The sequence below is a fragment of the Vipera berus genome (assembly GCF_964194415.1).
Source record: "Vipera berus genome assembly, chromosome: 2".
Lineage (NCBI taxonomy): Eukaryota > Metazoa > Chordata > Lepidosauria > Squamata > Viperidae > Vipera > Vipera berus.
The window spans coordinates 101,578,119-101,604,397 of NC_138203.1; the positions used below are offsets into that span (position 1 = coordinate 101,578,119).

The following is a 26,279-nucleotide window of genomic DNA, read 5'->3' on the forward strand; positions in this document are numbered from 1 at the left end:
TTAGTTTCTAAAAACACACTTTTATTATATATAAAAAGTTTTTCCTTGATATATGTGTTATCAATGTTTTGCAATTTGGATGTGCATGTCACTCATTCCACTTCCAAATTCTTTTTCTGGTGTAATTTTTGAAAGTTTATGCTTATTTTCTTCTACTCTGAAATATAACATTTCCAGAGCTGTGCAAGATGATTTCAAAGGCATAGACAGAGGAAAGAATTGTACTTTACATATAATACAAAATCTAGAGTTTAATTTTTTTAGGAAAAATTGTACTTAAAAATGACGCAGTGTACATAAAGTCATTTTTACTCTGATTTTTTTTTTCTTGCAGAATGTCAGGAGTTCCAGCTTGCCTACTTGGATCAGCACAGTCAAAAAATATCAGAGAGGAAATCAAAGCGTAAGTTTTATTCCAGTCCTGTATTTATAGTACTGAAGAAACACATTTCTTAATAAATAATGTTAGGTCCTTGGAATGAATCATACTGAACTCAGTGGGACTTATTGTAGAGAATCCTACCATAAAGTCTTAACCAACACTTCAACTGTATGTAATATGAATGTTAGTTTACTTTTTATCAGAAAGTAATTCTGTTTTCCTTTCCTTTACCCAGGGGCCAGTATAGAGTTGTCTATTTAACTCCAGAATTCTGTTCAGGGAATCTCTTGTGGCTTCAGCAAATTGACAAAGCAGTTGGTAAGTGCTAATAGTTGATGTGCAAAACCTTTAAAGTTTTCTTTAAGAGCCACTGGAATTCTGCCTCAGATTCAAATGTGTGGTTGGAAGTCCCTTCTGCTACTATTTTCAGTAAAGCTAAGTGAAGGACCTCTCTGGTGGGACTGAAGGAGTCAAGGTAGATCACATCACTCTCTAAGGGTGCGAAGCTACCTTAAATACAGTCACTCCTTTGATTTAACCTAGAATCTTATGTTACAGAAAACAAAGTTAGTGTGGGTCATGCAGGCTTAGTTGATAGCATGAAAACATTTAGAAAAAGTCGTAATCTTTGGAAAGCCCATTTAATTATGTTTTGTGTTTATAGATTTCTTTTAATAAATGTATGTATGTAATTTATATATTTATACCTCAACAAGGACTTATGAGGATGCACAATTCTGCTTGTCAGTGGTAAACTAGATTTATGGGTATGCAAAAATATCTATATACCCTTATACCATCTGTTCTTTGCACTTTAGTGCATTGAATTCTGCTTTTCTCTTTAGGTTGTGGCTTTTGAGATTTCACAGGAATTTCTAGCATATTTTCACAGTTTAGCTAAATGTGCACAGCATTACAAATCATTGGCTTTCTGCATTCCTGCAGAATTGTGACAAAAAGAAAAAAATGGTTTGCAGAGGTCAGTCATCTGAAGCCACTGGATTACATGTTTCTCTTAAACTCTTTTTTGCCGCCTTCAGAATATCGTCTAATTACATGGAAGAATTTTGATGCTGAATACCAGTGGCATGTTTGTTTTTGTTTACCATTTTCAGGCAAAAACACAATAAAACTATAAAACAATAAAATGCTTATTTCTGCTAAGCCTTCTCACAAACTTTGAACAGTTTTTCCAGATTACTGGCAGTACAAGTTCCCTTTTAGAACTAATTCAGAACTAATTGTGTGTTGTGTACTTTTTAAAAATAGTTGTGATCAAAAATCGTTAAGAAAGATCTTTAATTATCTCTTTGCCACAGATAAGTGCCTTATTTGTAGAAAAATAGATAATTTGCTTGAGCTCTTAAATGTTCTGCAGACAATTCTGCTCTAAATTCTGAAATGAAAAACTATGCAAGACTATTTTTATTTCTATTTAGGCATCACATTAATAGCGGTTGATGAAGCTCACTGTATTTCTGAGTGGGGACATGACTTCAGGAATTCTTTCAGGTCTTTGGGGTTGTTAAAAAAAACCCTTCCTAAGGTAAGAAATGATTATTTATTTATAATGATTTTTTCTGCACTTTAAATGTTTATGTATGTATGTATATATGTGTATACGTGTGCATGCAATGAGCATTGGAATTTCTTTGTTGGTTTTCAGCAAGAAATCACACATGGTTTAAAGGATGGCTAGTCCATCATACTATTCTAGCCTTAGCTATGTCTTTGGTAGATGTCTTACACCAGACATGTGATGTTGCGCAACATATCAGAGCTTTTTTGCCATTGCCGGCAATGGGGTGGGCGTGGCTTCCTGATGATGCATCCGGCCCGCAGGCTGGCAGTTTAACACCCCTGTCTTAGACTGACTTGGCTAAATGTTCTGCAGATCTCTTACACATCAACGTTCTATGTTGACTAGCCATTGTTTTTATAAATGTGTGTAAGCTGCCCAGAGTCGCCTCTAGATGAGATACGCTGCACACAAACTTAATAAACAAACAAGCAAGCAAACAAATAAACAATCTTCTGCCCTAGATAACTAAACTGTCTTCCTTTAAACTATATGGGAATCTGGTTGAATCTATTAACCCAAGAAATGACCAGGGCTACACATGGTGATTAAAGCTAAAAGTAACATCGCTGTGTGCTTGGATTCAGTTTGATTTGCAAGAATTAGTGAATATACTCCGTGTGTTTGTGGGACCTTAGTTGTTTATAGTCAAGGTTTCCAGGATATGTGCATGCACATTAAATACTGTACTCAAATCAAAGGCTTCCGATAACTTTCCATTGTTTAATTTTGTATTGCCCTACAAAATAATTAGTAAATTCAGTTTTTTATTCTGCCACAGTTTTCTTTCTTTCTTTTAGGTTCCTATTGTTGCGTTGACTGCAACAGCAAGCTCTTCAATTAGGAAGGATATAATAGACTGTTTGAATTTAAGAACTCCTCATATTACTTGTACCAGTTTTGACCGACCTAATCTATACCTAGAAGTTAGACGAAAATCTGGAAATATAATCCAGGATTTATTGCAGTTCCTCATTCAGAAAGACAAGTAAGCACCTTCTGAGATATATTAACAACTTGTTCTTAACCAGAAGATTATTTTCGTGGAATAAATCTTTTCAACAGTTTTTAGATCCCTGTTTGGCTTATTTGAGGATTTGGGGTCTATTATCTTTCAGCTTAATCTACCTCAGAAAATGTTCTTAGGAGGACAAACTTAAAGGGAGAATATAGTGTACATGCCAGAGAGACATGCAATAAATCAATAAACTAAAGCTTAATTGTGGAGCTTGGAATGGTGCTTGGACATTAAAGAAACAGCAAAAGATGGATTGGCAATCAGGCCTGCTATAAACGTCTGTTGTGTAAATACAATGTTACTGATTTCTTTGTCATAAGCATTCCTTGACCCATGCAGAAAGCCATATTTGAAACAGAGTTTTCAGCAGATCTTCACCAAGTAACATTCTCATTCATTCTTGGGTTGCCAAATGACCTAAAAAAATTTTTGTACTTTGATATTGTTTTGATCCATGCACTGACATCATGCAACAGATTAACCATCATTCTGAATTACATTCCTCAGTTTTTTGGATAGTTTCCCCTAACTCTTTCCAAATTCTTTCATTATCATACTTAGTAAAGTTTAGCTTGCAATGATCACCAACCCTATATTGCTATTTTCAAAGAGCAACTAAGATGAAGCTAATTTATACTTTCTGACCTTTAGCGTTGCTTTCCTGCATATATTTATCAGTTCTGCTTCATAAGATCATACTACCTTCATCCATGTTTATTACATCCTTCACCTTTCTTAGTTTCATAGCGTATCTATTTAATGTTTTCATTTTCATTCTCTTTACATTAATTACAATATATTTCTTCTCTTTCCATTTATTTCTCTTAGATTCCAGGTTGTAATCTTTCATGTATCATGATCATCCACAGGTGGATCTATATGTTTTGATTTCAAGCGACCATCAAATCTTTGCCGATCGAAGCTTCCACATAATGCTTATTAGTAAAATAAGGAGCAATTTAGTTCTACAAATGCCTTGCAAATATTTAAGTCATATTATTAGTCTGGTATTTTTCCCTGTGATACGGAGGGAGAGGAATGGCCTTGAGAGACAGGAGAAAGAGCTGCTGCCAAATCTGGGGCAGGAATGCAGTGTATGCAAATGTCTCAGACAAGACCCTTCCTAGTTCACCCAAAAATAAAGGGAGGGAGGAGGGAGGCATGTTCAGACTTGCAGGATTCTGTTGCTATAACTTTACAATAAAATTAGTGATAGCTGACATGAATTTGGTTTGCTAATTGGGCCTATTGAAGGCCTGATATGTGAACCTGTGTTTGAGAGAAAGGCAATTTTAAAGTAGGAAATCTGTACATTGACACTGAGATTTATCATAGAATAATCAGTTTATTTGCTATTCTAATAATTACTGGGAAAACTCACATAAAAATGATTTCTACTTATTTTTCTAATTTTAGGTCTACATATGAATTTGAGGGCCCCACCATTGTTTACTGTCAATCAAGGAAGACTACTGAACAAGTAGCTGTAGAGCTAAGAAAATTAAATCTAGTTTGTGGTATATACCACGCTGGCATGGGAATCAAGGCAAGAAGAGAGGTCCACCACAAATTCATGAGAGATGAAATTCAGGTATGGAAGGACTTCACTTAATATCTAATTTAGGCAAAAAAAAATGACAGAAGAAGATTTCCATATTAAATATATAGAACAACATAAACATGGGGATCTTGATGCAAATTGGCGGGAGATAAGAATCACTGGAATTCAAGGTAGGATGGACTTAGAGCTCTGGTGGGCACGAAGGGACTTGAGACTGATGATGTGTTTGATCCCCCCCTGGCCTTGGGCTGAGCCTGGTCATTTTCTATAGCAGGGATGTCAAACTCAATTTCATTGAGGGCCACATCAGCATTGAGGTTGCCCTCAAGGGGCCGGGTGGGTATGGCCAGGGTGGGCGTGGCCTACTGGGTGGGTGTGGCTAGAGTGTGTATGGCCTACTGGGTGGGCGTGGCCAGCTCTACATCGTTCGCATCAAGGGTGCCTATGGGGGCCTGGGTAGGAGTGGGACAGATCTGAGGGTCTCTGGCAGAAGGAGGGTCTCTGGGCCAGGGCCAAGGCAGTTGGGACCATTCCCTCACTTTTTCCAGGATGGCTTCGCGGGCCACATGAAACCATTTGTCGGGCCAGATCCGGCCCCCGGGCCTTGTGTTTGACATGTCTGTTCTACAGGGACCAATTATTGTAAAAAAAATGTATAATTAACATCACGGGATGTGTTTTTCTAGAGGATGAAACATTTGGAGACACAGTGGCATTTTAACATATGTATTGGGTTTAGTAAATAATATAAATGACTTGGAATTGAAACATTGTATTTCTAAGCTGAGTCTGGCAAAACATTGACAAATCATACTATAAAAATATTTTATGCAGATCAAACATTAATACTGAAAACTGTATTAGTATTGAAATGAATGTAATATTGATATTGGGGATTTTGGTTATTTTCTCCAGTGTATAGTTGCTACTATAGCCTTTGGAATGGGCATCAATAAAGCAGACATTCGGACAGTTATACATTATGGAGCCCCAAAGGAAATGGAATCATACTACCAGGAAATTGGAAGGGCTGGCCGTGATGGGCTTCCAGCCTCTTGCTATGTATTGTGGACTCCAGCTGATATGAGCTTCAATAGGTAACTGCAATTCTGGCTTGCTTTGTATGTATAAATATGAAAATAATAGATATAAAATCATAACTAAGTATTTTAAACATTTGCCGGTAGCCATTGTTTAGTCATTGCTTTGTTTAGTGACTTTTCACAATTTTGAATGTGATAAAAAAGGAATATTGTGACCAATACTCATATTTACGCCATTGGCAGATTTGTAAAACAAATGAAAGCTGAAAACTGAAGTAAGACCATACATACAGTTGCGGTTTCACTTACTGATTGCTTCACTTAACAATTGAGTAGCCAGTCCCAATTCCGGTCATTAAATGAGGACTACCTGTGTGTAAAAGTTGGTTGGCCATGTATAATATTTCATTGATGTTTGAATTTTACAAATTCAAATTATGAGTTACTGTAGCTCTATCTATAATTAATTTCCCATACATTAGACCTGCACAGTGTGGAAAATAACAGTGAGCGTTTTCTAGTATTTTAAAAATGTGATACATACAGTACATACAATGATTGCCACAGATGTTTTTTTCTTATATTGATTTTAATACATCAAAGTTCGGCCCATATGCCTTGTAGCATATTACAATCTGTTATGTTGTGAGTCATTCAGGATCTTAACAATGCAACAACATTGTATGTCAAGCAGAAATGCATTCTTCGTTCATATATTAAGTTTTATAGATTCTTCATTAGCAACCCTTATTTTCACACTATCTAATCTTACAGCCCTATCCTTTTTTAAAGCATTCTCACATATTTTGTGTCTTTTCATATTTTTCCCTTGATACTAAATCTTAGGAATCATTTGAATTCTACTGCTTGACATATCATACTCCATCCCATAAAAATCACCAATATATGTTCCTGTGTTCCCATTTCATTTTGATTCCAGATCATTTCATAAATTTAGTTCTTAATTCCATCAAACTTGTGAAAACTCCTTTTTTCAGTCTTTTTCACCCACATCCAAATGTTTTTATTTCAGTAGAAATTACTCTCTTTTAATCTTAATTTTGTGATTGGTTTTTGTGCAAGTGCATCTTTGTTTCCTTATACCTTATATCGTATTTTTATTTTAGCATTTTTGTAATTTTATATGTATTTTTTTCATCCAGAGATTCTTTTTCTACTAAACATTGTAAAATGAGGTATTAATGAAGTATGAAACTAAGCAGTTTTACACCTCATTAACACAGCTCCTTACATTCCTGTAGAATTCATAATTGATTTTTGTGGCTCAAGTAGCTTCTCTTTCTCTTTCTGTTTATTCTAATCTGTCCTGTATTTTTTCTTATGAGTTTTTTTATAGGTCTACTTTTTTCATTCTTTCTTTTTCTTCTATGTCCTTCCCTCGACCCCCAAAATTTATTCTTGACACTATGAAATAATGATCTGTCCTTTGTTCAGAGCCTCTTATATTTCTATCCTTTACTGGCAGTTTGGCGGGTTGAATCCCGAGTGCCGCGTAACAGAGTGAGTGCCTGTTACTCATCCCAGCTTCTGCCAACCTAGCAGTTCGAAAGCACGTAAAAATGCAAGTAGAAAAATAGGGACCACTACGGTGGGAAGGTAACAGCGTTCCGTGCGCCTTTGGCGTCTAGTCGTGCCGGCCACATGACCACGGAGACGTCCTCGGACAAGCGCTGGCTCTTTGGCTTTGAAATGGAGATGAGCACCGGCCCCTAGAGTCGGAAACGACTAGCACGCATTTGCGGGGGAACCTTTACCTTTACATATATATATATATATATATATATATATATATATATATATATATATATATATATATATATATATATGTATATATATATGTATATATATATGTATATATATATGTATATATATATATGTTTATATGTGTATATATATATATATATATATATATATATATATATATATATATATATATATATATATATATATATATATATATATATATATGTTTTCTGAGGTTTTCGCGGGTGCCTGTATGTGGATCCTTGGTTTTTCAGGTTTTTCCCCGCGTAGAACTAAAGGTGTAGGCGCAACGTTTCGACGGAATCCCATCCGTCATCATCAGGCTGGTGGCTTTAGCTTCCTTCTTCTGGGAGAAGCATGTGGCTGTTTGTTCCTCTTTTTTAAACTGCCAGAGGGGGTGTGTTCTGTGGAGGTATATATACCATTATTTTGAGTTTCACAAATGTACAACATAATCTGCTTTTCTTTACTTCATTTCATTTCTTAATTCATGCTGTTTATTATTTATTTATTTATTATTTATTTTAATTCCTTTTATATCCCGCCCTTCTCCGAAGACTCAGGGCGGCTTACAAGCTTAGCAGTATTTATCCCTCTCTTTTTCCAAATTTTATATATATATGTGTGTGTGTGTGTGTGTGTGTGTGTGTAAAAATTTTTTTGCTTGCTAACAAAGAATAAAGGGAGACCGATATGATCATTTCAAACTTATTTGTTCTCATCAGTCAGCCATACCCTTCTGAGATTCAAACCTGGGCCGACTGTGTCTTAAGCAGTTGTTTTAACCCCTAGGCCACAGGCTCTCTCTCTCTCTCTTTGTTAGCTGAGAAGCAAGGAAGATATGTGTTAAATGTTTGTTAAGCATTCAGAATACACTTTCTTAGTCCCAGACACGGGACAAATCTTATTTCCTGTTTCAACTCAATTTTGGTTTCATCTATCCACAGTATATTTTGCCAGTAGTGCTGTGGAACATCCAGGTGCTCTTTTGCAAACTTCAAACATGCTGTAATATTTTTTTTGGACAGCAATGGCTTCCTCCGTGGTGTCCTCCCATGTACTCCATTCTTGTTTAATGTTTTCCTTATTGTAGATGTGTCAACAAAAATGTTAGCATGTGCCAGAGATTTCTGTAGGTCTTTAGCTGACACTCTAGGATTCTTCTTTACCTCATTAAGCATTATGCGCTGTGCTCTTGCAGTCATTTTTACAGGACGACCACGCCTAGGGAGAGTAGCAACAGTGCTAAACTTTCTCCATTTGTAGATAGTCTGTCTTACTGTGGACACATGAACATCAAGGCTTTTGGAGATACTTTTGTAACCCTTTCCAGTTTCATGCAAGTCAACAATTCTTGATCATTGGCCTTCTGAGAGCTCTTTTCTGCGAGGCATGGTTCACATCAGACAGTGCTTCTTGAGACCAGTAAACCCAAAACAGGTGTGTGTTTTTAAAGGGCAGGACGGCTGTCAGCAACACATCCAATATCATCACACTGATTGGAGTCAAGGTTGGCTCACTCCTGGCTCCAATTAGCTCTTGGAGAAGTCATTAGGCTAGGGGTTCACATACTTTTTCCACCCTGCACTGTGAATGTTTCCATCTTATGTTCAATTAAAACATGACAACAGCTAATGTTTGTGTAGTATTATTTTAAGCAGACTGTGTTTTTCTATTGTTGTGACTTACATGACATTTAGAGCGCATTTTATGGCCAATTCATGCAAAACTCCACGTAATCCCAAAGGGTTCACATACTTTTTCTTGCAACTGTGTGTGTGTGTGTGTATGTGTGTGTGTGTGTGTATATATATAATATATATATATATATATATATATATATATATATATATATATATATATATATATATATATATATATATATATATGTATATGTATGTATATATATATATTTGTGTAAATTACTAACAAATATATATATTCATACATTCTTATATATTTCCCGCTACATATTTACATTATTTTGGGGGAACGCTGCTGAAAAATCAGATGAATTATCAGCATTTCAGGTTTTTTCTATTCTTTTCCTTTTTAAGACATCTAATCAGTGAGATACGTGATGACACCTTTCGCCTGTACAAACTGAAGATGATGGCCAAGATTGAGAAATATCTAAGCTTAAACAGCTGCAGGCGGAGGTAAGTGTTTATGATGTATAATTTAGCAAGTGACAGACAGTAGCTTTCAGTAAAGCTAAGTGAAATTTTGAAAAATCAGAGAGAATTCTTGTGGATTTTTGCACTAGTACCATCAGTTTCATACTTTGAAAAAAGTATGTCTGTCTCGGGATGATTCAAGGACAAATAATTAGCTCCTATGTGAATTAATTAATGATGATGATTTCAGCTCATTGTTTTCTTCAATGAATTTAACATGTACATTCTTGTTCTTTTATTTAATTCCCAACGTACTCTTGGGCAGAATCATCTTGTCTCATTTTGAAGACAAACAACTCCGAAAGGCATCGACAGGCATCATGGGAACAGGAAAATGTTGTGATAATTGCAGATCAAGGTAAATGTTGCACCCAAAAGATTTAAGGTTTGGAATCACCTTCCCTCAGCAGATAAAGGGATAATGGCTCTCTGCTAATGAAGTATGCTTAAAAAATCATTACTTTTAGCACAAAGAATATATCAATATATGGTATGCCATTCAGTCATTCACTGCCAAAAGCTAATTCACAGAATATAATTTTATTTTAGTTTCACTATTATCATTTTACATTTATAATCTAAAGAATTAAGGTGCCATAGATAGATTTTCTCTATTTTATACTCACAATAAATCTGTGAGATCAGTTAACGTAAGTCAGAGCCAGAATTATCTAGGGATTTTGATAGTCATAGAAATTGTTGAACCCATATTGCTGTTATCTTATCTGACATTGGGCCACCTACCCCATTTCATTCAAGCTAAAGTGCTTAGATTTCCTAATTTGGGGGAAATGCAGCTGAGGTACAAGAGACCAGAGAGATGGCAAGATAAAAGTTTGTGAGGCTGCCTCAATTAAACCAGTCAGGCCTGGCAACCATCAATCCATGCATTAATTCTAATTCTCATTAGAATTAGACTATTGCAAAATGTTCAGTTTGAAGTTATCTCTGAAAAGTGTCCAGGTGCTTTCACTGGTATGGAATGAAGTAAGTGGACATTGCAAAATCACTGGGTCCATACCCTGCCCGGATTGAAATATCATTACCTGCTTTAGGCTTTGTTGTTTGAGAGACAAGCAGAGATCGGTTTGGAAACTATTGGGCAACATTCTGCATCAATGCAATCATGGGGCAGAAGGAATTTTTGTATTATTACATGAATGTATGAGTAGGAAAGGGACGCGGTGGCTCAGTGGGTTAGGATGCTGAGCTTGTCGATCAGAAGATCGGCAGTTTGGCAGGTCTAATCCCGAGTGCCGTGTAACAGAGTGAGCGCCTGTTACTCGTCCCAGCTTCTGCCAACCTAGCAGTTCGAAAGCACGTAAAAATGCAAGTAGAAAAATAGGGACAACTATGGTGGGAAGGTAACAGCGTTCCGTGCGCCTTTGGCGTCTAGCCATGCCAGCCACATGACCACGGAGACGTCCTCGGACAAGCGCTGGCTCTTTGGCTTTGAAACAGAGATGAGCACCGGCCCCTAGAGTTGGAAATGACTAGCATGCATGTGCGGGGGAACCTTTACCTTTACCTTTTTATGAGTAGGAATGAGATGAGCATAAAGAAAAAGTGATAGGGCTATTTGGAGACTAGTAACAAATGTGAAAGATGTCTGCTTATAAAAATGTCTGCTTTCAACAATTTAACAATGATCTAAGAGTGATGAGACATTTAAATGTTTATGTGTCTATGTGTGTGTGTGTTTGATGGCAAATTGAATAAAATTTAACATTTGAACTTGGAAATAGAAAATGTAGTAATATTCTTAAGGATGAAAGGGAAATGAGAAAACATTGAAAACTATATAGATTTATGTGGGAAAGATATGATACATCAACAAATGAAACTGAAACAAACATACTAATGTCCATGAAAAATGATGAAAAGGGAGTCATGGTATTGTGAGAATATTGAAAAACATAAGATTGGAGGCATTTTACTAATACTGTTATGCCAAGAAGCATAAATAGGATAAAGACTAATTTGCCCATTGATGTTGATGGCTTCAATCATTAGAAAAGAAGCATTTTCTAGGTTGCTTTTTGAATCATGCGAGCTTCTAATGCTCATGTTTTGACTGTGTGTACATGTAGAAGGGACGCGGTGGCTCAGTGGGTTAGGACGCTGAGCTTGTTGATCAGAAGGTCGGCAGTTTGGCAGGTCGAATCCCGAGTGTCGCGTAACAGAGTGAGCACCTGTTATTTGTCCCAGCTTCTGCCAACCTAGCAGTTCGAAAGCACGTAAAAATGCAAGTAGAAAAATAGGGACCACTACGGTGGGAAGGTAACAGCGTTCTGTGCGCCTTTGGCGTCTAGTCATGCCGGCCACATGACCACGGAGACGTCCTCGGACAAGCGCTGGCTCTTCGGCTTTGAAACGGAGATGAGCACCGGCCCCTAGAGTCGGAAACGACTAGCACGCATGTGTGGGGGAACCTTTACCTTTACATGTAGAAGAAAGCGAGAAATATATTCCCTCCTCTCCCCCCCCAATTTTTTTGATACCAGTTATAAACAATGTATATACATTTTGGTGCACTTCTAGGAACATTCGTTGTGCTCCGGTAATTGACACTCAGGACAGTTTTGAAGATTTTGGTCTGCAAGCATACAAACTGATGTCTGCAATATGTGATTTAAAGGAGAGATTTGGCATGGGGGTTCCAATACTGTTTCTCAGAGGATCTGTAAGTATGGTAAATTGATAGAAATTTGGTAATGCTGTTTGCATGGTAGTGAGGCAAATGGTGTGTCTGGGAGTGCCAGCATTCTAGGGTCTTCTAATTCTTATTGTCAATTCAGCATTATTCATTACATATGAAAGAACAAGCTACTTATTGTGGTAACAGAAAGTTTGTGAGCTAAAGACCACTTGTAAGATTGTGTCCTATTCCATTCCTTTATTTGCTAAATATTCACAAACTTTCTTTTGCAACTTTGTGCATTCTGTAGAGCTTTCATGTTTGACTAAACATTGTTTTAATATTAATAAGGTAAATACAATTTATGTTTTACTTTTCACCTTTTTATCTGCCCTCTCCTAGGCCAGATTAAACGAAATAATGCATCTCTCATGTCCTCTCTTAATCCAGCATTTTTTCCCCATGGGCAGTGGGCATGGTTTCAAATAAAACCCTGTGCAACAATTTCTTGCCAATTTTCTTTTCTAAAAATATTTTGTATGACTGGGAGCTCTTTCTATGTTGCAGTACTAAAAATGTATAAAAATCACTTTGAATAGCCAGAAAGTGGTATGGCAATACTTCCTTCTATTAGTTAGTTAAGGTAGGTAATTCATGTGCATGAAATTAGCAATTTTAAGAGCTATTCACGGTTCCATTCAACTGACATTGAAAAATGCCTTAGGAAAAGAATTAATTTTCAGTTAATCTTCTGTATTAACTGTAAAATATGTGAGAAAGTTTCTTCTGCTGCTATGGTTTAATAAATTCTTTTAGCCATTTTTCTAATTATTATAAAAGGAAAGTATACTCCTTTTGCTTTATGGTTTACTGCATATTTATTCTAATTAACAGTATTTCAGCTGTAGAAATCTAATATTCTATGTAGCTTTTATTTCAGTGTGTAAAACTAATGCTTTGTTAATAATATTAAGATGGTTAGAAAGGTCCTGTATTAAGCATACTTCCAGATATAGTTTACTTTATACCACATTCTCCCATAGTTTGTGAAGCATTGTTTTATTATAAGCTTTGTTCAACCTAGTAGACTTTGGGTAAAAATAAGCACAGGTGTGTTCCTAAACAAATTTCAAGTGAGTCACCAGAGAGATCAGATTTCACCTGTTATTTGAAATTTGAATCCATCTTCAGTGGTGATCAAATTCTCCTGGGAATTTTCAAATTAAAAAGTTGCCTCAGCTGAAATCTTACACTATCACTATTAAGACAAATGAAGGTTTTAAACTTTCAAAATATGGCTTCTGCAGTTGTGAGATTTTTTGTTGTTATTGTTTCATTTTGAGGTTGCCAGTTTCCAACACTGTGTCTGTGGACACGTGAAATGATGCATCCTATTCTACTACTTTAAAAGGCCCCAAGCTGGGTTACAAACCAGAGCAAAAATAAAAATAATGAAACAAGGCCAAGAGAAACATATTAACAGAGAAAATAATAACTACATGAAAGTGATACCCATTTGGCATCTCTCCAGCAACTAAATGCTCTTTGTTCCAGCAGAAACTTCTAATGAAGGTAGAAAGGAAAGAATTTGTCAGATACTTTGTCTTCCCAGTGCATAGCCTGGTCAAAATCTGCTCTTAGAGCAGCTGGAGAGAGGGTGCAAAGGACTGATGGGAGAATAGGTCATCAAACATAGCTCTCGCTACTGCTTTTTAACATTTCCTCAGTAGGTTACCAATAGGATACAACCCGTACAAAACATGAAAGAGCATTAACATACTTTGCCCATACCTAAGAGATACTGGTAACTTCAAGTCAAAATGATACACCTTATGAAAGTGAAATTTTAGGTCATGATTTCAAATGCCTTGAACACATAAATTAACATTTTTAGAAGGGGGGGGGGAGAAGGGAGAAAGAATAATGTGGCATTTGGAATAGCCTACAAATTACATAGCAAACACTCTTAGCAAACACTCATAGCAAACACTCTTTTCCAACAACCCAAGAGACGGCTTTACACATGGACATCACCAGACGGTCAACACAGAAATCAGATTGACTATATGCTCTGCAGCCAAAGATGGAGAAGCTCTATACAGTCAGTAAAAACAAGACCAGGAGCTGACTGTGGCTCAGACCATGAGCTTCTTGTTGCAAAGTTTAGGCTTAAATTAAAGAAAGTAGGGAAAAGCGCTAGGCCAGTCAGGTATGAATTAAATCATATCCCTGTTGAATATACAGTAGAGGTGACAAATAGATTTAAGGAATTAGATCTGATAGACAGAGTGCCTGAAGAACTATGGACAGAGGTTCGCAACATTGTACAACAGGTAGCAACCAAAACCATCCCAAAGAAAAAGAAATGCAAGAAAGCAAAATGGCTGTCTGAGGAAGCTTTGCAAATAGCTGAGGAAAGGAGGGAAGCGAAAGGCAAGGGAGAAAAAGAAAGATATGCCCAATTAAATGCAGAATTCCAAAGAATAGCTAGAAGAGATAAGAATGCCTTCTTAAATGAACAATGCAAAGAAATAGAAAAAAACAATAGAATAGGGAGGACCAGAGAGCTTTTCAAGAAAATTGGAGAGATGAAGGGAACGTTCCATGCAAAAATGGGCATGATAAAGGACCAAAATGGCAGGGACCTAACAGAGGCAGAAGAGATTAAGAAGAGGTGGCAAAATTACACAGAAGAACTATACAAGAATGAGCTTAATGTCCCTGATAATCACAATGAGGTGGTCACTGACCTCGAGCCAGACATCCTAGAATGTGAAGTGAAGTGGGCCTTAGAAAAGCTGAGCAACAACAAAGCTAGTGGAGGTGACAGTATTCCAGCTGAGCTATTCAAAATCTTAAAAGACGATGCAGTAAAAGTGCTACACTCAATTTGCCAGCAAATTTGGAAAACTCAACAGTGGCCACAGGATTGGAAAAGATCAGTTTACATTCCAATTCCAAAGAAAGGCAGTGCCAAAGAATGTTCAAACTATCGCACCATTGCACTCATTTCTCATGCTAGTAAAGTTATGCTTAAAATCCTACAAGCTAGACTCCAGCAGTATGTGGATCGAGAACTACCAGAAGTACAGGCAGGATTTCGAAGAGGCAGAGGAACTAGAGATCAAATTGCTAACATACGCTGGATCATGGAGAAAGCTAGAGAGTTCCAGAAAAACATCTACTTCTGCTTCATTGACTATGCTAAAGCCTTTGATTGTGTGGATCATAACAAACTCTGGCAAGTTCTTAAAGAGATGGGCATACCAGACCATCTTATTTGTCTCTTGAGAAACCTATATGTAGGCCAAGAAGCAACAGTGAGAACTGGACACGGAACCACTGATTGGTTCAAAATTGGGAAAGGAGTCCGGCAAGGCTGCATACTGTCGCCTTGCCTATTTAACTTATATGCAGAGCACATCATGAGAAAGGCAGGGCTAGATGAATCAAAAGTTGGAATTAAGATTGCCGGAAGAAACATCAACAACCTAAGATATGCAGATGATACCACTCTAATGGCAGAAAGTGAAGAGGAACTAAAGAGCCTCTTGTTGCGAGTGAAGAAGGAGAGTGCAAAATGTGGGTTGAAACTAAACATTAAGAAAACCAAGATCATGGCATCTGGCCCTCTCAATTCCTGGCAAATAGATGGGGAAGAAATGGAGGTAGTGACAGATTTTATTTTCCTGGGCTCCAAGATCACTGCAGATGGGGACTGTAGCCAAGAAATTAAAAGACGCTTGCTCCTGGGGAGGAAAGCCATGGCAAATCTAGACAGCACACTAAAAAGCAGAGACATCACCCTGTCAACAAAAGTGCGTATAGTCAAGGCTATGGTCTTCCCAGTTGCAATGTATGGCAGTGAAAGCTGGACCATAAGAAAGGCTGAGCGCCAAAGAATTGAAGCCTTTGAACTATGGTGCTGGAGAAGACTCCTGCGAGTCCCTTGGACTGCAAGGCGATCAAACCGGTCAGTCCTAGAGGAGATCAGCCCTGACTGCTCTTTAGAAGGCCAGATCCTGAAGCTAAAACTCAAATACTTTGGCCATCTAATGAGAAGGAAGGACTCACTGGAGAAGAGCCTAATGCTGGGAAAGATTGAGGGCAATAGAAGAAGGGGACGACAGAGAATGAGGTGGCTGGATGGAGTCACTGAAGCAGTAGGCGTGAGCTTAAATGGACTCCAGAAGATGGTAGAGGACAGGAAGGCCTGGAGGAACATTGTCCATAGGGTCGCGATGGGTCGGACACGACTTCGCAACTAACAACAACAACAACAACAAATTACCAAAGGGATTTTTATAGTGAAAATGTTGCAGTACAACATTGCTTTTGGTAGCAGGATTGAGATATATACCATACTGTTCTGGCCCAAAGACATTAGCAGAGTTGTTAACAGTCCGGGCAATGAAATGAAGAGAGGCACATGGGAGTTGAATAGACAACATTTTTGTCCCAGTTTAGTCCATGGTCTGAGATGCAGAACATTCTTTACCTAGGTACAGTTGAGTAGGCAACTGAAGAGTTGAGTCTTCCATTCCAGGCAGTATTAATATAAACATATAAACCTCTGTGCGATTCCTTTTTCCAACAGGACTGTAATACAGAGTCCTTTTATCATATTTTTCTCACATCTATCACACTGGTTCTCCTTGGACAGGCAGTCATTTTCTGTATGCATATTTCCTGATGGGCTGCATTGTTAAGTAATGGTATAGAGTTGTGCAGAAGCAATATAGACTTGGGTCTTTCAAAAACTGTATTCTTGGGTATATTACTAGCTTTTTTCCCCTTCTTTTAAACCAGTATTCTCAGCGTCTCCCAGACAAATTCCGGACTTACGCTCTGTTTGGAAGTGGGAAGGATTGGCCAGAGCACTCATGGAAGGCATTGGGCCGACGTCTCATATTTGAGGGTTTTCTTAAAGAAGTTTCTGGTCAAAACAAGTTTTCAGTCATGTGCATGCTTACTGAGAAGGTAGGTTTGTGGTCATCAGACAAAGTTAAGTGACAACTTGGGGCATCAATGTATTAAGTAATTTGTTTTGCTCTCAGGGTAAAGATTGGCTCAGTAAATCAAGAAAAGAGCAGAGGCAAAGTCTTTTACTTCTGTCTGATGAGGAACTGTGCTTAAAGAAATCTACTCCAAGGTGATTATATCTTCTGATTCTGAAGTGCGTGCAGTTCAAGTCATATTTTCAGTCTGTCTGGGAGATCTTTTCTGTTTCTGGACTAGTGAAAATTTCTGGATTCCACAATTCCCAGAATCCTTTGCCAGCCAAAGAAATGTATTTTGTGCTTTCAAATCTCTGGATATTTAGGGTTGAATGCTTTTCCAAGGCTCATAGTTCAGAATTAGTTTCTATTTGTAAATTCTGTTGACAAAACATTAGGCAGTCTAAGTAGTTGCCACCTGCTTTAACATGTTTAGCTATATATTGTGTGAAAGTAGTACATTTAAACCCATAGCTCTTTTCCCTGTGTATATGCAGAATTGGTTTGATTGAAACCATCTCCTTTTCTGTTTTGAGCTCAGAATGGCTTGTGTTTTGAGCTTTGCACTTGCTTCCAAGTTGCTTGAAATAGTATGCTTCAAATTCAGAATTGCTTGAATCAGAATGCTTTGCACAGCAGTAAAGTTTACTGTGGGATTAGGTTTTGCTTTCAGGATGTCTAAACTCCTTTATCATCCCCTTTGCAGTTATAAACAAATCTCTACAGAAGCAGGACATGTTTCCAGTGCTGGATTGCCTCAGTCAACATTGAAGAAACAGGTTTCTGTTATTGTATTAAGAGAAAGTGATATTATATCTCAATCAGAGTCAGTAACAGCACAAATAGCATAGAGCGGGGGGGGGGCAAACAGCTGGCCCGCGGGCCAGTTTCATCATACCGAAGCCATGCCCACCCCATTGCCAGCAATGCAAAAAGAGTCGAGATACATCGCGAGACGTCAAGTGACGTGGCGAGTTCGACACCCGTGGCATAGAGTATACATAACAGATCCATCAGGCCTCATTAACAGAGGACTTATTGTTAGACAAGTTCCAAATTTAGAAATGATTGAAAGAGCTTTTCTGAAACTACTGTATTTTCTTGATAGCTATATGTGTCCTATTCCAATTGGAGGAAAAATCTAGCAGCATAAATTAATCTGTTAAATCAGTGTTCAGGAATCTGTCGTCTGTCGAATCTGTTGTTAATTTTGAGTTAAAATTGATGCTACCTAGTGAAATGAACCATAGCTCTGAAAGATAACGGTTGAAAGAAGAAATGTTATTTGTGAAAAAAGAAAGCAAACAACAAATTTCTTCTGAAATTCATTACAGAACAATGTTTCATTATAAAATCAGTACTGAGCATATATTACAGCTCTGCATAGCTCACAGCAAACAATAATGAGAACATAAAGGAAGTAATTAAAAATCAACAGCCAACATTTCCCAATCGCCGGGCTATAGCCTCACTTGATCACAGTGCTTGAGGAAAGAACCAGCTTTTTAAGGCTTTCCAAAAGAAAGAACAGAGGCCTGCTGGATCTCAGGGGAAGAAGGATATTTTGCAGGGCAGGCATCAGAAAGCCAGATGAAATGGTACAAAATCCAGTTGGTCTAATAACAGTATTTGTACAGGCTTATCTCGATGAAAGGGGTGGGAAAATTAATAACATGTTGGAATAAGAATTTGCACTCAGAAATTTAAACTGGTTAGGTTCTGAAAGGATGCTGGCTTTCATTCCTACCCAAGAAATCAAGGGCTGAGAATAGGCCTGCTTGCTTGCCTCTTTTCCTTCCCGAGCCAATTTTATTTTCTCTATCTAAGCAATGTATGGATGCGGATATCGAGACACGGGAGTTTCCATCTAACCAGAATTTGATAAATTACTGGTCCTTATGAAAGAAGCCCTAATTAAGAATGAACTAACTCTTCGTTGCAATTGAAATTGAAGTAGATTAGGTTTGGGAGAAGGATCTCTAGATTCCAGGGGCTGCTTCCTTCTTTCTGTATTTTAGCTTAGATGATGCCAACAACGGCTACATTGGCATTTTTGCTCAACTGTAATATAATTAGTTATCATATTTAGTTCAGTATTATCTTGACATTTCTCTACTCTTCAGAGTTAATGTTTCCTGTTATTGAAACCCAAGCAAACTGTAGTGAGATGATTTATTCCAGTGGTTCCCAACCTTTCCTGTACCCTGTTCTATACCCCTAGAACGCTTCTGATATATTCTCGCACCCCTTACAAAAGTTCAAAATAATGGCAACGAATTATGCATATACACTATAATTTTGAAAACCCAAGTTTTCACACCCCCTGGAATATCATCTCGCTCTCCCAGGGGTTGAGAGCACCCCTGGTTGGGAACCCCTGATTTATTCTAAACCTATTAAATTACTTGTAAAATTATATATTTTAAAAACTTTTGTATTAAAAGTATTCAAAAGACATTATAAGCATATCTATTTTTTCTTTTTTTTATTTTATGTTACTGAAGAACACTCCTCTGCATAAAATGTTTTCCTATTCAGAAGTTAGTAAGATGTCCAACTGGAGTAGACTTTCAGATAAAAGGTATTTCTGAAAGTAATATTAGTGTGTTGGGGTGTTTTTTTTTGGTATCTCTTCATATTAATGTTTGTTGAGAATTTTGGATGGATAGAAGTTGTTTGTGGAACTCTTTATTTGGAATGCTCCATAATAGGTTTGTACGGTATTTGCTGGTGCTACTGTCACCAATTTAAATTTAGGAATTGTTTTTTCACTGAAAATCTTTAAAATGTAATTTTTCCAGAGGAAGAAAACATGTAGATGCCTTTTGGAAAGATTAATAGCACAGTCTATTCCTCCAGCTGGTGCCATAAGCACGTCTTTCATACTTGATCCAATAAGCATTTCACAAGGCTTTTGGTCCCTGCATTCCTTGGCTTCTTCTAGAAAAATGCAAGCATTTGTGTTCTCTTATTATTTGTCAGCTACTACATATAGTGGCTGAGCAGAAGTTTTAACTATTTTTCTTTCAATAGTAGTGCCACTGTGCAGTTGTCACTGCCTTCTACTCCTCTGAATGCTACAGAAACTGTTATATCTGAAAGGGAGAAGGAATTGCAGGTTAGTATGTCAAGTATTTGGTGATTAGATTCATATGAGAACCTGGTTTCTTTCATGATTATGTTGTTGTTGTTAGTTGCGAAGTCGTGTCCGACCCATCGCGACCCTATGGACAATGTTCCTCCAGGCCTTCCTGTCCTCTACCATCTTCTGGAGTCCATTTAAGCTCACACCTACTGCTTCAGTGACTCCATCCAGCCACCTCATTCTCTGTCGTCCCTTTCTTCTATTGCCCTCAATCTTTCCCAGCATTAGGCTCTTCTCCAGTGAGTCCTTCCTTCTCATTAGATGGCCAAAGTATTTGAGTTTGAGCTTCAGGATCTGGCCTTCTAAAGAGCAGTCAGGGTTGATCTCCTCTAGAACTGACCGGTTTGATCGCCTTGCAGTCCAAGGGACTCGCAGGAGTCTTCTCCAGCACCATAGTTCAAAGGCTTAAATTCTTTGGCGTTCAGCCTTTCTTATGGTCCAGCTTTCACTGCCATACATTGCAACTGGGAAGACCATAGCCTTGACTATACGCACTTTTGTTGACAGGGTGATGTCTCTGCTTTTTAGTGTGCTGTCTAGATTTGCCATGGCTTTCCTCCCCAGGAGCAAGCGTCTTTTAATTTCTTGGCTACAGTCCCCATCTGCAGTGATCTTGGAGCCCAGGAAAATAAAATCTGTCACTACCTCCATTTCTTCCCCATCTATTTGCCAGGAATTGAGAGGGCCGGATGCCATGATCTTGGTTTTCTTAATGATAAGTTTCAACCCAACTTTTGCACTCTCCTTCTTCACTCGCAACAAGAGGCTCTTTAGTTCCTCTTCACTTTCTGCCATTAGAGTGGTATCATCTGCATATCTTAGGTTGTTGATGTTTCTTCCAGCAATCTTAATTCCAACTTTTGATTCATCTAGCCCTGCCTTTCTCATGATGTGCTCTGCATATAAATTAAATAGGCAAGGCGACAGTATACAGCCTTGCCGGACTCCTTTCCCAATTTTGAACCAATCAGTGGTTCCGTGTCCAGTTCTCACTGTTGCTTCTTGGCCCGCATATAGATTTCTCAAGAGACAAATAAGATGGTCTGGTATGCCCATCTCTTTAAGGACTTGCCACAGTTTGTTATGATCCACACAATCAAAGGCTTTAGCATAGTCAATGAAGCAGAAGTAGATGTTTTTCTGGAACTCTCTAGCTTTCTCCATGATCCAGCGTATGTTAGCAATTTGATCTCTAGTTCCTCTGCCTCTTCGAAATCCTGCCTGTACTTCTGGTAGTTCTCGATCCACATACTGCTGGAGTCTAGCTTGTAGAATTTTAAGCATAACTTTACTAGCATGAGAAATGAGTGCAATGGTGCGATAGTTTGAACATTCTTTGGGAGTGCCTTTCTTTGGAATTGGAATGTAAACTGATCTTTTCCAATCCTGTGGCCACTGTTGAGTTTTCCAAATTTGCTGGCAAATTGAGTGTAGCACTTTTACTGAATCGTCTTTTAAGATTTTGAATAGCTCAGCTGGAATACTGTCACCTCCACTAGCTTTGTTGTTGCTCAGCTTTTCTAAGGCCCACTTCACTTCACATTCATGATTATAGAAATCATAATGAATGGATTGATTTAGTTTTAATCCAAGTGAAAACTAAATCATACCTCACTGGGCATTTGTTGGTCCCTGCTTCTTTTGTCAAAATGCAGAAAGTATTATTACACTGTTGTGCTATGAATTCTGTTTTGGAAGTTTGTTGCAATATCATGGCACAGATATAAAGGTACAAGGCTGATAGTACAACGCTGCTTTCATCATGCTGATCTGTTTGACTCCCTCAGGCCAGCATCTGAGTTAAACGTAGTTTGGAAGAGAAGAGAGTAATGTTATTGATTCGGGATGATGTACCCACATCTAAGAAAGATAGTTTGGCATAGTCGTTAAAGGCGTCAGGCTAAAAACTGAGGCTCTGAATTTTAGTCCCACTTGAAGCATGAAACCATTTGGTTGACCTTGGACCAGTCACTCCCTCTTAGTTGTAGGAAGAAGGATAAACCACTTTGAAAATATTGCCAAAAAACTCCAGGGACTTGTCTTGGCAGTTGCCGGGAGGCAAAACTAACTCAGTGGCACAAAACTACATTTAAAAATGCCATCCTACATGCAACATTCTATATTTTTTTTAAAAAGGATAACGCTCCTGGTAGATAGCCTACTTCTTGTTGCTTGTTTATATTTGCAGACTTTTTTTTAAAAAATGGCATCTTTTAAATGGAGCAGCAAGTTTGTTTATTGATATTCTTAAAAGAATTTTGCCTTTCATCTCAGTGCAATAATTTGTAAACATTTTTTGTTTCCTTCAGACAGTACTGTATGGCAAGTTAGTGGCAGCCCGGCAGAAACTTGCCAGTGAAAAAGACATCCCTCCAGCTGTGCTTGCAACAAATAAAGTGCTGCTTGATATGACTGTGATAAGGTATATGAATTTCCATTGAAGTGAGTGAATGAACACCATTTAGATACGTGTTGGAGAACAATAGGAATCATTTTGCTGGGGAAATGTCAGGGGTTCTCATCTCCTAAAATGTTAAATGAATTTGTATGAATTCATCTTCCCATTCCACCCTATAAATAAGCTAATAATTTCATTGGAGTTAGGATTGTGTAAGAAATTAAACCATTTGCTTCCGTCCTGATTCAAACTTATAATCATCAAAAATGAGAGAAGATTATTTTTTTTAGCTTGTCTCTTGCCACATAACAACCTTCATTTACTTAACAAAATTGCTATCTTCCTTTTTCTTGACCTGGGAGTGACTTGTCCCACAGTTTGAGAATTCCTGAACTAAGTAATTATCCCTAAAAATTAGAAAATCTGTTTGACCACAATATAGCTGAAAGGGGGGAAATGTGTTTATATACCACAAGCACTGATGGTTTGTCTTATCATTTTCACCTTTAACTCTACAGAATTTACTTCATTATTACAATGATTTCCAAACATTTTAGACTTCATGTTTATGCAATTGCTCTTGGCTAATGACAATTTAAATCCACTTGTTTTGATAACATTTCAAATCATTAGAATGTTTTTTTAAATGTTTCATCCTTCTAGATGTATTCAGATGATTCACATTGACTCAAGTTTGGAAATTTCGCTTTACTTTAGCAAACGTGCTTGAGATCAGTAAACTTAATTTGATGCCAATTATACAACATAACTGCATTTATTAAATTTACCACCCTGGGATTTGTTCTCAAAAGTAAAAAAGATTTAAATTCCATAAAATAAGTAATAAAATATATAAATGATTCTAAATATGAATTTAAATTTCATTTTGCAATAATATTATCAGTAAAACAAAGAGTGGTCAAGCAGATCAGAAGCCAGTAATCTCTTTACACTTACTGGCAGTGACACATTGCATGGATGGATTGTAAATTTTGCTAGCTTATCTAGGTTTTAATTTCTGTTTTCAGGTTCTTCAGCAAGTACTTTCATATTCTCCCTCTTTCTGTATTTATAAGAGTCTTTCTTTCCTTTCTACCTTCATATATCAAACTCAGACTAATGAAACCATATAATGTCTGTAATATCTGTAACATTTTTTTCCAGGCCTACAACTGTGGAAATTATGAAGAGAATTGATGGCATTTCTGAAGCAAAATCTACCATGTTGGCTCCTCTTCTAAACGTAATCAAGGAATTCTCCCAGACAAATAATTTACAGGTCAGATATCATTAAATTCAATTAACTATTGTTAAGTTTTAAGAAGGTGAGCCAATGTCACAATTGGCAGCATGCTATTCTAACTTCGGGACGCGGTGGCTCAGTGGGTTAGGACGCTGAGCTTGTCGATCAGAAGGTCGGCAGTTTGGCGGGTCGAATCCCAAGTGCCGCGTAGCAGAGTGAGCACTTGTTACTCGTCCCAGCTTCTGCCAACCTAGCAGTTCGAAAGCATGTAAAAATGCAAGTAAAAAAATAGGGACCACTACGGTGGGAAGGTAACAGTGTTTCGTGTGCCTTTGGCGTCTAGTCATGCCGGCCACATGACCACGGAGACGTCCTCAGACAAGCGCTGGCTCTTCGGCTTTGAAATGGAGATGAGCACCGGCCCCTAGAGTCGGAAACGACTAGCACGCATGTGCGGGGGAACCTTTACCTTTACCTTTATTCTAACTTTTTGTCTACAGGTAATCCTTGCTTAACATCCATTTGTTCAGTAACTGTTCAAGGTTACAACCGCACTGAACAAGTGGTGGCCATACCTGCTCCTTGAAGTTATGACCATTGCAGTGCTCCTGGGGTCACGTGAACAAAATTCAGTCTGTCTGCATTTACAACTGCAGGGTGCACTTCAACTTTCCCCCCACTCACCTTTCTCTGCTCTTTTGACCGCCCTGCATGCCATTGGCCTGAAGAAGTCTTCTTGTATCTGGTGCTCCTTGCCTTTTTCTCCTCTTCTTTGTGCACTGGTCCACCTGTTGATCTTCCCTCTGTTTTCCTTTCCCGACCTCCTCGTAACTATCGTCAACGTCTCTGGCTCCAAGCATGGCCTATGGAATCCTTCTTTTCAAATTTTTCTTTATTGGGAGCATTGGGAGCTGGTGGAGAGGGGTGTTCAGCACTGTCGGATATACCATGTTTGAAGCTGAGGGTGTCATTGGTGGCTGAAGGGACGCAGAGCAGTGAAGATTTTGGAAGTTTGAAGGGGTTGATTTTTTTCTTTACCTGACATCCCTCTGTTTGGAACATGGGTGTTGTAGTCTATGCCCAGATCAATCACAGATGTTTTAGTCCAAACAGATAACCTGGAACTAGCTGTTCAGTATAAGGATGTTTTATATATGGGTAGTCCTCACTCAACAACCACAATTGAGCCTGGAATTTTGGTCATTTATTGTAGTTGTTAAGCGAGTCACTATGTGACCTGCCTGGGCTTTATGACCGTTTTAACAACAGTTGCAAGGCGAGTCACTGTGGCTGTTAAGTGAATCATGTGGTCGTTAAGCAAATCCATTCTCCTGAATGGGCGCTTTTTGCCCAAAACCAGCAAAAACATTGCAAATCTCTCTGCAACCAGTGTAAATGCAAGCCTGTTGCCAAGTGCTCAAAATGTGATCACGTGACTGTGGGGAAGGGTTGATGCAGGAGTGACACATTCAAAGACAGGTTGTAAGTAGCTTTTGGGGGGGCATCATAACTTTCAACAGTTGTTAAGTGACTGGTCATTAAGTGACCACCTTTCTTCCTAGCGTTGCTTATTCCTTTGTTCAGTGATGTTCTTCAGTGTTTAGATTTTTTTAAAATAGCAGTTTCGTTGATACTCTGCAGACAGACATCTTCAAGAATTCTGGAATGAGAGATCAGCCAGATACAGTCCTTCAGGTGGACAGTGAGTACAACATCCCGAGGGAATCAGAAGAATGTAAAACTTACTCATTGTTTCAAGATACGAGTAGGTCCCTGGTAAGCTTTTTAACATTTCCTTATATGCAAAGCCACACTTCTTTATCGGGTTTCAGTCCATCAAACTACTTTAATTTAAAGGAATAAAAAACTGACCACTGCTTATGTGCTACATCTGATTGGCTCATGATGGTCTGTACTGAAACTTACTTTGAATTGGGCTTATTTTGCTGTTTCAAGGCAGAATGATGAGTTAAACGAAGTTCTGCTTGTAAGCTAGGGAAGAAGACTCTTTTCTGCTAGTGTCTGTCTTCCATAGGAGGCAACATATGAGGGAGGAGACATGGATGGGACTACTTCCTTTTGTTTTTCATTTCTGTTTGCTTTTTATCTTTTTATTTTGTTTTCTCATCCAGTACACTGGATTTCAGTGTAGGGATCGAGTACCGGAAGTCCGAATGAATTATGAATAATAATAACAAATTATAATGCAGGCAGTTCTCAACATGCAATCACAGTTGGGACCACAACTTCCATTGCTAAGCAGTTGTTAAGTGAATCACATGGTTATTAAACGAATTTGGCTTCTTCCATTGC

At 38.0% G+C, this 26,279-nt stretch overlaps 1 protein-coding gene across 5 annotated transcripts in view; it reads left to right on the forward strand.

The window, feature by feature from the left end:
- WRN (WRN RecQ like helicase) overlaps positions 1-26,279 on the forward strand; it is a 60,780-nt gene that overhangs the window by 26,351 nt on the left and 8,150 nt on the right. For 4 of the 5 annotated variants that reach the window (XM_081317545.1, XM_081317547.1, XM_081317544.1 and 1 more), the window contains 17 exons: positions 335-403; positions 618-700; positions 1,822-1,928; positions 2,762-2,949; positions 4,396-4,570; positions 5,456-5,637; positions 9,426-9,527; positions 9,811-9,903; positions 12,087-12,228; positions 16,993-17,163; positions 17,241-17,335; positions 17,887-17,959; positions 19,685-19,761; positions 20,214-20,298; positions 22,635-22,747; positions 23,888-24,002; positions 25,608-25,742. In XM_081317545.1, coding sequence (XP_081173671.1) covers positions 335-403; positions 618-700; positions 1,822-1,928; positions 2,762-2,949; positions 4,396-4,570; positions 5,456-5,637; positions 9,426-9,527; positions 9,811-9,903; positions 12,087-12,228; positions 16,993-17,163; positions 17,241-17,335; positions 17,887-17,959; positions 19,685-19,761; positions 20,214-20,298; positions 22,635-22,747; positions 23,888-24,002; positions 25,608-25,742 — 2,005 coding nt within the window. The remainder of the gene's footprint in view (positions 1-334; positions 404-617; positions 701-1,821; positions 1,929-2,761; positions 2,950-4,395; positions 4,571-5,455; positions 5,638-9,425; positions 9,528-9,810; positions 9,904-12,086; positions 12,229-16,992; positions 17,164-17,240; positions 17,336-17,886; positions 17,960-19,684; positions 19,762-20,213; positions 20,299-22,634; positions 22,748-23,887; positions 24,003-25,607; positions 25,743-26,279) is intronic. The other variant, XR_014025099.1, reaches the window with a different exon arrangement.